We start from the raw sequence: 16,151 nt of genomic DNA, 5'->3' as shown, positions 1-16,151 counted from the left end.
AAAAGCTTTAATTACAACTGTATGATCAAAAACCACTCACTTGACTAAACAATCCTTTCTTCTAACACTTGCATAATCATCTTTCTGACTTTCCAAGATAACTACCTACCCGACTGCCCTCTCATTTTCTCCCTATTTCCCTCCAGTCACACCCATTTTGTTGCTAAGAAACAAAATAAATATAACCTCCTGGAAGTAACTTTACAATGGATACTATATTAATACTTACTTATACTGGAGAAATAGGAAGAAAGAAGAGAAAACTTATCTCTGTTATATCCTAGGTTCTTTACATTTGTTATTTAATCTTTACAAGAGCCTTAGAAGGCAGTTATTACTATGCCCATTTACAAATGGTTAACGGAAACTCACTTATGTAACTTGCCTAAGCTAGACAAGTGGTAGAATCAAGGTTTGCACCAAGTTTGTCTAATTTCAAAGTCAGTTTTATTACCATTCCCCTTCTTTATATCTCTAGTTCATGGCTTCGTTTAAAAATTCTGCACAGATGAGGGCTTCCCTGGTGGCGCAGTGGTTGAGAGTCCGCCTGCCGATGCAGAGGACACGGGTTCGTGCCCCGGTCCAGGAAGATCCCACATGCCGCGGAGCAGCTGGGCCCGTGAGCCATGGCTGCTGAGCCTGCGTGTCCGGAGCCTGTGCTCCGCAATGGGAGTGGCCACAACAGTGAGAGGCCCGAGTACCGCAAAAAAAAAAAAAAAAATTCTGCACAGATGAAATGTTCTACAAATTAAAATTTTACAATAAAGCTTTAAACATGTCTTTAAATATATTATTTCCTAGGATTTTTTTCCCAAAGGATTATAACTGAAGTAATTTTTCCTTCAGAAAAATAAATAAGACTTTTATGTTAAAAAATAAAAGTTAAAAATAAAAGGGACTTCCCTGGTGGCACAGTGGTTAAGAATCCACCTGCCAATGCAGGGGACACGGGTTCATGCCCTGGTCGGGGAAGATCCCACATGCTGCGGAGCAACTAAGCCCATGTACCACAACTACTGAGCCTGCGCTCTAGAGTCCGCAAGCCGCAACTACTGAGCCCGCGTGCCACAACTACTGAAGCCCGCGTGCCTAGAGCCCTGCTCTCCAACAAGAGAAGCCACCGCAATGAGAAGCCTGTGCACTGCAACGAAGAGTAGCCCTGGCTCGCAGCAACTATAGAGAAAGCCTGCGTGCAGCAACGAAGACCCAACTCAGCCAAAAATTAAATACATAAATTTATATAAGATAACTGAGCACTTTCAAGAGGGAAAGTTCAGAGAAGAATTTAAAAATGCAAAATACACCCCGATGAACCCATATTCAAATTGCTACAGACTATCAAACAAGATGTACTAATTTGAGCCTTCAAGTTCATTTTCAGCAATCTTTATCCCTACTGAATTGAAGAAAAAGACACAGAAGAGAAATACTTCTCTTCCATGTCTGTTGATGGATTTGTTGATGGACAGTTTTGGTATCTTTTCCAGTCAGTGTCATATTGAGCAAATAGTCTTAAAAACGTATTTTTTTAAATTGCTGAATCCTTAGTTACTCATGGGATGCATACACAGAAGCCTGCTGAAGAACAAAGTCTTCAAACTTTAATACAGTAATAATTTAGCAAATATAGTCAACAGGCTTATAAACTTGGGAGGGAAAAATAAAAGATGATATTCTGACTTAGGACAGGCAACCATATATACAAGTCAGTATCCAAATGAATGCTCCTATCTAGTGACCCGTGAACCTATTTAGCCTCCTTTTTCTCTTTTACTTTTATTCTAACCTACAGGGTCTACGAAACACATAGAAAATAATTTAGGCATAATATTTATTACAGAATACCAACAGGTGAGTGTGAAAACAGAGACACTGTTGCTTACAAGTGAAAGAGTCAAAGAGTTACCCCTACTGAATTACTATCCTGTCTTATCAAATTTTATTAGGAGACTATAGTCACTAAGTCCTAGCTATAAGAAAGTGGGGAAGGAAATAGTCTTTGAACTGACCTGGGTTTGTTATGCAAGTCACATAAACCCTCAAAACCATAAATTAATCATCTGAAAAATGGGTATGTTAACTCCTTTCTCAATGGACTGATAGAAGGATTAAATGTATAGGTGAAAAGACTTGCACAGGGCTTCCCTGGCGGCGCAGTGGTTGAGAGTCTGCCTGCCGATACAGGGGACACGGGTTTGTGCCCCGGTCCGGGAGGATCCCACATGCCGCGGAGCGGCTGGGCCCATGAGCCATGGCCGCTGAGCCTGCGTGTCCGGAGCCTGTGCTCCGCAAAGGGAGAGGCCATGACAGTGAGAGGCCTGCATACCGCAAAAAAAAAAAAAAAAAAAGACTTGCACAAAAGAGATGTCAATGCCTGCTTGTCCTCATCCCCTTTCCTAAGCAGCACTTCTAATTTTAATGAGGGAGAGGGAGGATTAATCAGACAGTCCTTCTGGAAAAGAATTAAAAAATGAAACTAAAACCAACACAAACAATCAAACAAACAAACAAACAGTAAAACCTATATTGCAGAAAACACATTCAAAAAGTATGTGAAATACCGGGGGAAAAAAGGAACCTGAGGTGGGATAATGTGCAACTCCAATTAAATGAAAAGGTAATCGAACTAAATGTCTTTTAATTCACATGAATTGAAACATCCCAGATACAGAACTGAAAACTTGGATTTTAAAAAAGTATTTTTTAATATCTTGCCTCTGTGCTAATAGTGAAAGAAAGAGCAGAGGTGAACTCATTAAAGTTAACAGTAACAGGATGTTAAGCAATCCATTAAAATGAAACAAAAGATGGCTAATAGCTTCAGTCTGGTACCACAGCTACTTTTCTTTTTGTAACTCACTGTGCCTATTAAATTATTCCAGTCTGTCATTCATTAGTAGTAGTTACCGGACCTCTGACAACTTTTCTGCTGTTTGAAGAATGAGGAAGAAGGGAGAGGCAGAGAGTACATCAATATTTTTCAAAACTCAATCCTTCTAGATCTTTCACTTCCAATCATAACAAGTTATACACTAAATGAAATTTAAGGAACCAAAGTAAATAAGTAAATAAACCCACAGATATGCCACTACTGATAATGTAAAAAACAAGGAAGATTAGAAAAGTTATATATATTCTCTGTGATTCTGAAAGGATTAATTTTAAAATATAAAATAAGGACAAGTATATAAAGTATTTTTTTATGATTAAGTTCTGTTTGAATATCCAGCTGACCTACCTTTCACCTTGAAGTCGGCAGGGTAGTACAAGTCACTTTGCTAACCTGGCATGGTTTAAGATAACTCCAGTGAAGAAAGTCCAATTTCCTGATTCTCTCAGCCAAAACAAGCAAACTGACATTAGTCTGATCTAATAGCAAACTTTAGGGAACTTATCCATTTACAGCTAAAAAACCAGAACAAGAACCAGAATTTAAGGGAACTTAGAAATCACTCACGACCTCATTTTATAGTCAAGAAAATTAAGGCCCAGAAGTTCAGCACCTTACCCCAATTCATACAGTAAGTCAGTAGCAAGTTTATCTATGTTATGCAACGAATTAATGAAATAAAATGAAATAGTTAAAAATCTTATTCATAGACTCCAACTCTAATATAGTTCATAGATTTATTTGACATCAAAGCTTCAGAAAGTAGTCTCCTTCTATTATTAGCTGAAATAATGTAATTGTTAAAATGATCCACTTTGACGTGGATCAAAAGCATAGGCAAAAAGCACTTGATATTTAAAAACAAGCACACTACTATTTGCCTGTTCTCCCAAGAGGAAAAATAATTTCAAATAGAATTTTTCATTGTCCAGTTGTAGCACTCTTAGAATCAGTGCCAGTTTCAGGGGGAAAAAAATATTTTCCAATCTTTCCCAACGATGAAAGAAATCAAAATGAAATCTTCCACACCTCTATATTCATTAGATACTAGAATATAGTGATATATTAGGATATCAATGAGAGAGCATATGTTTGCTTTATTACATACCCCCAAATAAGACAAGATTCAAAAAAAAGTTCCAAAATAACCTTACGCAAGCAAGTATCTTTATCTTACCTTTTCTTATCTAAACCTTATTTTAGGATTGAGGTTGGGCTTAAACAAGAGGTCAATTAAATATATATATATAATGAACAAATATATAACAATAATACTTAGTACAAAAAAAATTCACAAAACAAAAACAAAGATGGGGGACTTCCCTGGTGGCACAGTGATTAAGAATCTGCCTGCCAATGCAGGCGACACGAGTTCAAGCCCTGGTCCGGGAAGATCTCACATGCCATAGAGCAACTAAGCCCGTGCACAACAACTACTGAGCCTGCGCTCTAGAGCCCACGAGCCACAACTACTGAGCCCACGTGCCACAACTACTGAAGCCTGCACACCTAGAGGCCATACTCTGCAACAAGAGAAGCTACTGCAATGAGAAGCCCGTGCACTGCAACAAAGAGTAGCCCCCGCTCACCACAACTAGAAAAAGCCCACGCACAGCAACGAAGATCCAACGCAGCCAAAAATAAATAAATAAATAAATTTTTAAAAGATGGGTTTTCTCTGTCATAGTCTCCTGCTGGGGGTTCTTGGGTGGAGATCAGCAGAAGTGGTAATCGTCCAGTATTTCTACCGCACTAGAAGAAAAAGGCAGTGCCATGGCCATCACGACTGGGGTGAGGCTTGGTCTGCTCTTCCTTCTAGCCCCTTTCCAATAATGAAACCACCTCTCTCCCAAATCCTGCTGTAGAGCTGGCCAAGCAGCTATAACTCTTCAAGGCTTTCTCACAACTTTCTACAGGCCCAGGAAAATTTAAAGTCGATTACAAATACTGCAGTGATGCATGGGTCCTACAAGTACTGTCCCATCTCCACTCACTTCCTGCTATCTCTCTGACCTCACTTCTGACCTTGCTGCCTTCACCCCCTCTGCTCCGGGCCCACTGGCCTCCTGACAGGACCACTGCACCAGCTCTTCCCTCTGCCGGGGACACTCGTGACCCAGATATCCAATAACCTTCTCACTGAGGCTCTCCCGACCACTCTATTTTATTTTATTTTTTTGCAGTACGCGGGCCTCTCACTGTTGTGGCCTCTCCCGTTGCGGAGCAGAGTCTCCAGACGTGCAGGCTCAGCGACCATGGCTCACGGGCCCAGCCGCTCCGCGGCATGTGGGATCTTCCCGGACCGGGGCACAAACCCGTGTCCCCTGCATCAGCAGGCGTACTCTCAACCACTGCGCCACCAGGGAAGCCCCCGACCACTCTATTTTAAATTGCAATTTCCTACCTCTGCATTCCCTATGTCCCTTACATGCTTTATTTTTCCCCAAGGCACTTACCACCTCCATGTGATATACTATACATTTTTACTTACTTGTTTGTTTATTTATTTATTTATGGCTGTGCCGCGCGGCTTGTGGGATCTTAGTTCCCTGACCAGGGATCCAACCTGGGCCCCAGTAGTGAAAGCACCTAACCACTGGACAGACAGGGAATTCCCATTACTTAACTTGTTTATTGTCTGCCTCTGCTCACTAAAAGGTCAGCACCAAGGAGGCAGGGATTTTGTTTGTTTTGCTCACTGCTGAATGTCCCCAGCATCTACAACAGTGCCTGGCACATAGCAATAGCTCAAAAAGCATTTGTGGAATAAATAAATGATGCCAAATTTGAGAAATAATGCTGGTGCCCATCAAATATTTATTAGACACTAAAAGCACAAAACTATACAAGATGCCAAATACAAATAGCACAAAAAACAAGGTCTTTGCTTTCAAGGAGTCTAGTTGGTGAAACACAGAGTAATTAGTTAATTACATAGGCAGTATTAGGTATGACTATTAACCAGTTAGGTTTATTTGTATATGATTCATGGAATCTGCCTTGTCATTCCTGGTTATACCTAGTGTACAATTAAACGTTGAGTCGAGTGGTATAAACTTGTCATAAGAGTTTAGAGGGGAAAAAAATGAGTAAGTTGCAATAGTAAGAAAAGACCATGGGTAGATGATGAGGTTTGATATGGGATTTGTGGAGGTGGAGGTATGTATTGGCAGTGAAAAGGTGGGTGGGCATTCCAGATGAAGCAAATTTCATGAGAGGACAAAAAAGGCATGTGAGGGACAGTAAGAAACCTACCTTAAATGGAAAAATGGTATTCGCTGACGAGTAGTGATGATCTGGGGAGGACAATCTTTCTTTCTTTTTTTTTTTTTTAAACTTTTGGCTGCACCAGGCGGCATATATCCCTGACTAGGGATCGAACTATCGCTCCCTGAACTGGGAGCACAGAGTCTTAACCATTGGACTGCCAGGGAAGTCCTAGGGGGAGGACAATCTGAGTGTGCCTGGGTCACAGAGAGCCTAATCCTCTGAGCAAAGGACTCCAGTCTGGAAGGAATCTCACAGCACGTGCTATTGGTGCCCAGCTTGGGTCCTCTGGAACCCTTCGACTGGTTTGGTACATCCAGTCCCAAAGGTGCTCCCTGCATTGCTAATGGTTCATACCAGCAACTTTCTGTGGAAGTAACAGAAGCTACCTCCTAGACCTCTTCTGCACTCCTGCACACACACATATTTCCAGGACAGCTGGTGGTCAATAAGTAACGAATGAAGGGGAGAGGGGACAAAAGCCCAGTTCCCTTGCCTCAAGGCAAGACAGACTCTATGGTACAATTTTGTTCCAAAATTCCCTCCTGGGTCAAGCTGAGGCTAGATATCCGATGAAACCAAACCCTTCCTCATCTCAGTTTCTTCTTCTTCCCAATCCCGCTTGACTTATTCCCTTTTAAGTAACATGTGAAAGAACTCTCTTGATACATCATTTGCACATGAATACCATCTCAGATTCTGTTTCTAGGGAAACTGGACTAAGACAAGTCTGTAAAGGAAAATACCTAGATATTCATGAAGAAAACAGTTACACAGAGAAAATACTGTTGTGGGTCACTCAGTTTGGAAGAAGAATGCTCAGCAGTTTGGCTGGTGACAGATGGAATAAAGAGGGTAAGGTGACTGGAGGCCAATTAAGGGTGCTGTTGTTCAAACTCAGAAATAAGTGGAAGAAAAAATATTTGCTCTGATATAAGAAAGAGAGAACTTAAGAAGGAAATGGCTTTGGTATAGGGAAGAATTGATGATAACTCTTCAAAGTTTTATTTTTTCCATGAAAAACAAAAAGTCTTTCTTCAGTAGTACTGTCAATGTTATACCATGAATTCTCTTAAACGCAAATCTCTTTTAGGCTGACATTACCTAACACAAGAAGTGTTCAAAACCTTAAGGAGAATAACAATGAATAACAACAGGACTCTAAAATTCTCTCTCATAGTTTGAGTCTCTGAATATCCATATTCAGAAATACGAAGATAAGATTAAGTAGTATCTCCAAATGTTTATAACAAGTTGGTTTGTCAGATTTTGTATTCAAGTAGCTTAAAAGAATCTGTATTAGAGTCAGTAGCAGATTACTTAAATTGCAAATTCATCCAAACAGGGTAACATCTGGTTTTCATCTACTTTTATGGAACCAGAAGTGCTGTCAATAGAAAATAAGATACTGAGTCCTAGGTTGTAAAATAGGGAGCACAATGTGAAAACAAGTAGGCTACTATGAAAGAAATGATACACAGCCCAGAAGGAAAGATTATACCCTACATAAACTTTCACTTTAGAATTTGAGAAACAGCCCAACATCATCTGTATTTGTTTTGCTTTGTTGATATCTCAGACAAGTTAAGCTTCTTGACTTCTTGGTTTCCTTTCAAAATTCATACTTAGCAAAAATGCCTATGAGTAAAAATGACTATTTTCACTTAATTAGTAACAATTTTTGTGTTACATGTCTAAATATATAGAACAGAAAGGATACTATCGAAACAGGACTTTTTAGCAAGGTTATTTTTTCTCATTGATCACTTTTCTATGAATTAAAATGTATAGCTAATAGCTTTCAAATTTTAAATACACATGACCTTTGATTCAACAGTTCCACTGAAAGCAATTTCACACACAGACACACACACACTCCCCCAAAAGAAAACTGGTCAGAAAGTCATGCTACAACGAAGTAAATCTATAAGTCTAAGTTTTTCTAAATTTTTCCTATTCAGTTTTAAGACCAAATTGATACTCTTCCAGACAAGTACATATAATTTGCCCTGTATATATCCTTTAAATACTCCCAGGAGAGACTCCAAGAAAAAAAAGGTTTCTTAGCTATAAGTGTTAGGAAGGTATGGCATGTTGTTCCCCTCTTAAAGATTTATAATAAAGACAACAATTTACGGAAGCCTATGAGACGTTTTTGGGGAAAATGGCATTTTCCAAAATTTATAGACCAGAGAACACTTATGTAATTATCAAAAGCAAGAATTGCTTAAAACCCTCCATGACCACCTGGTAAATGATAGCTACTTCCTTATAAACCTAAAGGTTCAGAGCCATCATTCAATCACCCTCCCTCTATCCCCTCTTTCTCCTCCCTTCCCCTCAACCCAAGACACTGCAGTAGTTCTAACTTCATATTTCATAATAATCATAGAAAACTTATTCATATATAATTCTTGGTCCTTACTTCCAGATATTCTGATTCCTATCACAACTTTTTTTTTTTTTTTTTTTTTTTTTGCGGTACGCGGGCCTCTCACTGCTGTGGCCTCTCCCGCTGCGGAGCACAGGCTCCAGACGCGCACACTCAGCGGCCATGGCTCACGGGCCCAGCCGCTCCGCGGCATGTGGGATCTTCCTGGACTGGGGCACGAACCCGTGTCCCCTGCATCAGCAGACGGACTCTCAACCACTGCGCCACCAGGGAAGCCCTATCACTATTTTTAACAAGCAATCCAGGTGATCTCAATACAGTTCAAATGTTGGGATGCTGAAAAGATCTGATATAGTACAATCAATGAGATGATTATTTTTAAATTGAAGCCAAACTGAGTTCAGAAAATTTGGACTTCAAATGAGTATATTAAAATTCTGTTTTTCTACCCAGGGAAAGAAAGGGAAAAGGACATACTAAGAAAAGCCAAATCATATCTTAAAAGAATACCCCTAATATACTGCCCAGACTATTAAGGCCAAGAGTTTTACCCCGTAACAAGAATTCTTAGGCTGCACTCCATTGAGAAATTTCAGGAATTCTTAAACTCTCTGAAACTGCACACACAATCTTTATGCGTATGTGAATACATGCCTTATAATCCAAAGCTTTCACCAATTCTCATACTGCTCAATTACCCAATTTAAAAGCCATTCTATTTTTTATTTATCCACCTGAAACAATGGCAACAGAAACTGCTTCTTAGTTAACACCATGAATCAGACACACGAAAACACATTCCTCAGTGTTGTCTTTTCTCTCAGAGCCAAACAAAAAGCAATTTACCTTTGCAGAGTCATATTCAAAGAGCCTGTACAACCCTTAATCTTGTTCTGGGCTTCAAGATGAGTCATGCCATGTGCACTTATTCCATCAATGCTGAGAACCACATCACCTATTCTTACGTTTGCCTGGGATGCTTTGCCGCCATCTTTTAGCTGTAAAAAATATATTTCATTAGAATTGTCACTCTTTAAAAATAAACACAGACGAAAATTATACTTTTGTTATATCAAAAGAGAAGTATATTAATATACTATTAGACAAAGTAATACAAATTATCTTGCTTAACAGGTAAAGTTAAAATTCAAATGACTTTCATACTTATTTCCTTAAATTCTTATTTGTTTTCTAAAAAACTGAACTAATTGTCTGAGAAAAGGTCCCTGGTAAGTTCTCCATTTCTTTACTGTATAACAGTAGTGTGTGATTGTTACAAATAAGGAAGAGAAGTAGGCAAGGCAACTACATTTTAGCAGAAAAAAAAAGAAAGTAATATGAATAGGGTATTTAATACTCTTTTAGAAATAACTTTTAAAACTCTTTAAACAGCTGTATTTTTGTTTGAGCACAAAGAGTAATACAGATGGAGGATCTACTGAACTATCCTTCCTGTTGAGTCCAATTCATATCCAGCGTTTGAGGGACTGAATTCTTTAAGATCACAGGCCCAAATATCTTTTATGCTGGCTGTGCTTCCTGCTCCAGGCATTTAGAACGAGGGGACGAAAACCAGTTGTGTCTGAGACTGTCAGACTCATTTGTGTACCACGATCTTTAATCCCCAATCTTTTTTTCCCTTTTTACAAAATTTTCTACATGTTTACATTTAGTTTGATCTCCTTCAAACTTCATGTGTATCTATTTCATTGCTCCGAAAGGAGCAAACAAATATAAAATGACAGTAAAATGAAAGATGATACAAATTTAATAGATACTCAGAAACATGGAACAAGTACAAATCAAAAGGAACCATTCTAATTAAAATGACAAGCTTAGAATTCAGTAAGTACAAGTAGATCACAATGAATACTGGGCTGTTGGAAGACAGGTGAGACTAGGCCCAAAAAAGAAAGAAAGAAAACAACCACTATTTCTCTAATACTTAAAAGTGTAGATTTTATGCAGGGATGATGAAAAACATCTGGAAAAGGATAGTGGTAATGACTGCACAACACTGAAAATGTACTTAATGCAATTAATGAATTGTGCAATTAAAAATGGTTAAAATGTCTAATTTTTTTTTTTTTTTTTTTGCTGTACGCTGGCCTCTCACTGCCGCGGCCTCTCCGGTTGCGGAGCACAGGCTCCAGATGCGCAGGCCCAGCGGCCATGGCTCACGGGCCCAGCCTTTCCGCAGCATGTGGGATCCTCCCAGACAGGGGCACGAACCCGCGTCCCCTGCATCGGCAGACGGACCCTCAACCACTGCGCCACCAGGGAAGCCCAAAATGCCTAATTTTTATATTTTACCACAATTTTTCTAAAACTAACAAAAACTAAATATTTTAGAGAACATTTTACTAAAATTACTTTTTGATTAAAAGAAAAACATCCCTCAGCAAACTGAACGAGGGGTGAGTGCTAGAATTCATAATCTGGAAGCAAAGCAATAAATACAACTGGATATTGTATGCTCAGATAGGTTTTGATTACCATCAGTTGTCAAATCCTTTCCTTAAAAATAACGATCAAGGCAGATCAATCCTAGTGTACAAGAACAACTCTTTGGATCTAAAATCAAGAAAACAGTATTGACTGCTAGATCCACCCAGCCAGCACCCATGTCTGCGCTTCTCCCCAACTACCCTTAAGCTAGAAGTGTGCCTGACACTATAGACCTTCGTTATAATATATACTGAATGAATGGATGCCACGTATTTATTATTTAACACTGGCAAAATCTATGGCTTGTTTTAAAGTGCAAAATTAGGAAGAACTAAAATTTTAAATAATTTGAAATTTATCTCATTTAACACATAACTATCAAATGATGGACATAGTTCTTGAAATTAGTAAGAAAAAATATCTATTTGAGCAAGAATATGTAAAATCTAACAGATACAAAGTGTAAAATAAAAGATTTCAAACCTTTCAAATGAAATATTCTCTATTATATACATAGTACATAGAGTTGACCCTTGAGCCACGTGAGTTTGAACTGCGTGGGTCCACTCACATGCGGATTTTTTTCAACAGTGAATGCTATAGTACTACATGGTATGCGTGTTTGTATACGGAGGAACCAAACTATATGTACGGAGGACAGACTATAAATTACAGGCGGATTTTCAACTTCGCAGAGGGCCAGTGCCTCTAATCCCCAAGTGTTCAAGGGTCAAGTGTAGTGATTCTGTTTTCATCTTTGTACTAATGTGAACAAACAAAACAACTCCTCTCAGCTGCCCAGATATTTAAAGGTAAGAAAAATTAATGAAATGTTGACAATAAAGAAATAAATTTCCAGAGTAATAAAACAGATGAAAATTTAATGCATATCAAACTTATCAACATAGCTATATTACACACATGTGTATGTATATACATACATATAGACACACTTTTCATTATATATTATATGACTGGCGAAGTAATACCAAAATTCAATGAAAATTAAATAAAGTTAATCTGAATTCCAGGATCACTGGATCAAGAAGAAAAAAATTAAGATAGAACTTTATTAAGTATATTTTAAAATACTGTATAGACAGATATATTTATTAAAATATGAAAGTAATGTATGCGTGTGGAGGGAGTAAGAAAAAAGTCTTTAAAAATAATAATATCTACATTAAATATTACAGTTTCACTGTATTAAGTAACAGGTGTGGGGACTTCCCTGGTGGTGCAGTGGTTAAGAATCCACCTGCCAGTGCAGGGGACACGGGTTCGAGCCCGGTCCGGGAAGATCCCACATGCCACGGAGCAACCAAGCCTGTGCACAACAACTACTGAGCCTGCGCTCTGGAGCCCACGAACCACAACTACTGAGCCCGCGTGCCACAGCTACTGAAGCCCGTGCGCCACAACTACTGAGCCTGTGCTCTAGAGCCCACGAGCCACAACCACTGAGCCCATGTGCCACAACTATTGAAGCCCACGCGCCTAGAGCCTGTGCTCTGCAACAAGAGAAGCCACCGCAATGAGAAGTCCACGCACTGCAACGAAGAGTTGCCCCCACTCATCACAACTAGAGAAAGCCCGCGTGCAGCAACGAAGACCCAACGCAGCCAAACAATAAAAATAAATAAATAAATAATAGGTGTGGACTCTTAATAATTAGTATTTCTTTTTTATTAATATAAATATTAAAGAAATAATTTAATTTAATAACAAATAACTGTTCGCCTCTCCTGCACAGAACTAAATTGTTCAAACTGTGAAGGACATTTACAAAGAAAACAACTCCTAAATCTAGCAATGCCACCCATTTTCCATGGGACTTACTTGTAGGGTTTTATAAAGATTATGTGAGATAACAGCTTAATAAATGTTAGCTATTATTATTATTATTATTCTCCTGACCTCAGATTACTAATCCAAGAAATGTGGAGGTTGTACTGGATGATGTCAAAGGCCTTCTAAGGTCCCTTCCAGTCTTAAAAGTTTTATCTATCTGTGAACTGTCTATACAAAGGTATAACTCTAATCCTAAAATAAGAGTCATATCTGAATGGTAGGGCAAAGGGACATCTATTCCCTACGAAAATAAATGAATGGAAATTTGAATCCTGATAATAAGACAAAAAATAAACATAATTTATCCTACATTTTGTTTTAGCCAAGAAGGGCATCCAAAAAAAAAAAAATTTTTTTAACCAGAAATAGAACACAGCTAAATTACCTACCTCACCATTCTTCACATAAGGTAGCCTTAAAATAGAAACACTGAAACCTAAGGGCATTTGCTCAAAATGTACCCAACTAAAGCAATTTAAATACTCCCAGTCCAGTAATATAAAGGTAATGAGCAATTAAGAAAATAATCTAATATTACTCAGCCATAAAAAGAAAAACAAAATTGAGTTATTTGTAGTGAGGTGGATGGACCTAGAGTCTGTCATACAGAGTGAAGTAAGTCAGAAAGAGAAAAACAAATACCGTATGCTAACACATATATATGGAATCTTAAAAAAAAAAAAAAAGTTTCTGAAGAACCTAGGGGCAGGGCAGGAATAAAGACGCAGATGTAGAGAATGGACTTGAGGACACGGGGAGGGGGAAGGGTAAGCTGGGATGAAGTCAGAGAGTGGCATGGACATATATACACTACCAAATGTAAAATAGATAGCTAGTGGGAAGCAGCTGCATAGCACAGGGAGATCAGCTTGGTGCTTTGTGACCACCTAGAGGGGTGGGATAGGGAGGGTGGGAGGGAGATGCAAGAGGGAGGGGATACAGGGATATATGTATACATATAGCTGATTCACTTTGTTATAAAGTAGAAACTAATACACCATTATAAAGCAATTATACTCCAATAAAGATGTTTAAAAAAAAAGAGAAAATAATCTAATCTAATCAAATGTCATACACTAGATAAAACTTACTCCTTTGTTGCAGCTGCCTACTCGATTCTGAGAGCCTATGATCCCAAGATGTTCAAATCCAACTTCTCAGAATTACCTATCTTTTTAGGCTTGCTTTTACTCTGCCACCCTTATTTTCAAAACATGGAGCATAGAAATCATATAGCCCCTGTGTTCTGCCGTTTCCTTGAGCACCACATCTAGGGAAATTACTAAATTTTTCTGATTCTTCCTTTTGTCTCCCATGCTAGTCCATACCCTGATCATCTGTCACCTTGATCTTGCCTGCTGCCTACAGTAAGAGTTTTCTAAAGACCTCCTTACTGCCAAACTCTGCATGTTCCTTGCCCTTTCCTCCATCTTACTGTATTTCCATAATGGTGACCCTACTACCACTTCACACTGAGGAGTTCCATCATGTCCACTATTTATAAAATGAGGGTGAAAAACTTCAAATATCTTCTACTTCCTACAGTGTAGAATAAAGCTGAAGCCTGAAATAGAAGCAATCTATAACTAGTCATCAAGCTGCTTCCGACTTCAAAGCAAGCGCCATAAGGTCAGGGATCATATTTTATACTATGTTCTCAAGAGCCTTGAAGATTGTAGGTACTAGAAAAACAGATGATTAAACCACAGTAAATAAGAAATCAATGAATCTATCCATCCGTTTAATATGTGAAATTCTGGTATAAATATACTTAATTCACCGAAGAGAAAAATAGATAATCTGAAAATGAGAATCTTCAGTTAAACATTAGGCTGAGCTAACCTAAGAAAGGTCAAAAATCAAACTGTATTTTCAATAGAACAAAGTAAATCCATTTTGGGTAGTTAGTTAATATACTTTTCCTAGGATTTCCAAAGAGGTGTCACAACTCCCCTTGGTACTTTATCTAACAAGTATTAGGAAGAGTTTAATTGTATTTAATCTCAACCCTTTCTCAATCACTTATCAGAAATGTAAACAAATGCTCATTGCCATCTGTACAATCTTTCATGTTCTTTAAACTGTCAAACAAACTCCTTTTTGTCTACAGTTTTTTTGAGCTTACTAATATTAATCATCTTGGATTTTTGACATTAACATCTTTTCTAAATCTCTAACCATCTTTATTATGCAATACTCAGGCTTTCTACTCACTATTTAAAGTGCAGAAAGAGCCTAAACGAACGCCAGTGGGAAAGGCCCAATGCACAGAAACAAATGTAAAGTTTGTTAAAGGTGGCATCTCATTGAAAACTCCTATGAGCTTTCATTTATCCCCAGAACTACTTCCTCAAGGCATCCACTCAATAGAACGATAAATTTTTTGCCTTAATTGGGTAGGATGTATCACTCTTAGGAATTGTGAGCAGCTAAGAAAAGACTACAAGGTCACTCATTATTTGCATAGTTCATTTTTTCCTTTGTTTTTTCAAGCCTAAATAGTCTGCATTTGTTTGAAGCAGTAATAACCTTCTGTCATCAGTAACTCTTGTACATACTATATGACAGCCATAAATGTGTGTGTATCTCATAAATGCACGATGTGTAGGAAGGAAGCAGTCACGGGAGGCTCCTGAGTTAGCTTCATTATAAATCAAACTAATCACAAGCAAATGCTTCTCCTTTGATCTTTAAATACATTTTTCAGTACTGTTGTCCAGTTTTCCATAAACTTAATTGTAGCTGTATGCTTCTTTAAAAACACTGCTTTGTGGTCTCACTTAAGTTGCAAGCAGACATGGCTGCAGATGTCAGAACTACCTCTGAACTTCTGTTTACTGATGCAGAAACCAGGACAACTGTATGCTCTTCAAGAGAATGGTCTCTTTACTGAGCCTCCCCATTGACTTAGATAAGAAAGGATCTAATATCAACCACCTGTTATCAGACTACGCCATCAATTCACATAGGCTGGACATCTACCTCAAGCACCTAAGGGCAGAGAAGACAACTTTTCAAACTGACCAGTCAGACCTGATTATTCCCTTCCCTCCTTAAAGGAAGACCAAACACCCCTCTTCTCTTCCCTCTGCTTCTCTAAGCCTCAACTTTCTCTTCACTTACCAAAAGAGCTTGATATGCCACCGAATCAGGACCCCGGCTCCCCGTGTCTTCCTTCCGTGCTTACCACTATTCAAGTCTGAATTTTCCAAACTCCATTCCCACAGAATGGTGGCCTCAAGATCACCACTTTCCAGGACAGTCTGGCCACTGTGCCAAAAGGCCAAAAGATAAGAATCAATA

The 16,151-nt window shown here is 38.6% G+C and overlaps 1 protein-coding gene across 6 annotated transcripts in view; it reads right to left on the bottom strand.

Annotated features, from left to right (window-relative positions):
- PDLIM5 (PDZ and LIM domain 5) overlaps positions 1-16,151 on the bottom strand; it is a 214,195-nt gene that overhangs the window by 139,663 nt on the left and 58,381 nt on the right. For 5 of the 6 annotated variants that reach the window (XM_033400360.2, XM_049709180.1, XM_033400363.2 and 2 more), the window contains exon 3: positions 9,396-9,547. In XM_033400360.2, coding sequence (XP_033256251.1) covers positions 9,396-9,547 — 152 coding nt within the window. Of the gene's footprint in view, positions 1-9,395; positions 9,548-16,151 lie in introns of those variants that run through there. The other variant, XM_033400365.2, reaches the window with a different exon arrangement.

The sequence above is a fragment of the Orcinus orca genome, chromosome 4 (genome assembly GCF_937001465.1).
Source record: "Orcinus orca chromosome 4, mOrcOrc1.1, whole genome shotgun sequence".
Classification (NCBI taxonomy): Eukaryota; Metazoa; Chordata; class Mammalia; order Artiodactyla; family Delphinidae; genus Orcinus; species Orcinus orca.
The sequence above is the reverse complement of the archived record's forward strand: the minus strand, read 5'-3'. Positions and strand labels throughout refer to the sequence as shown.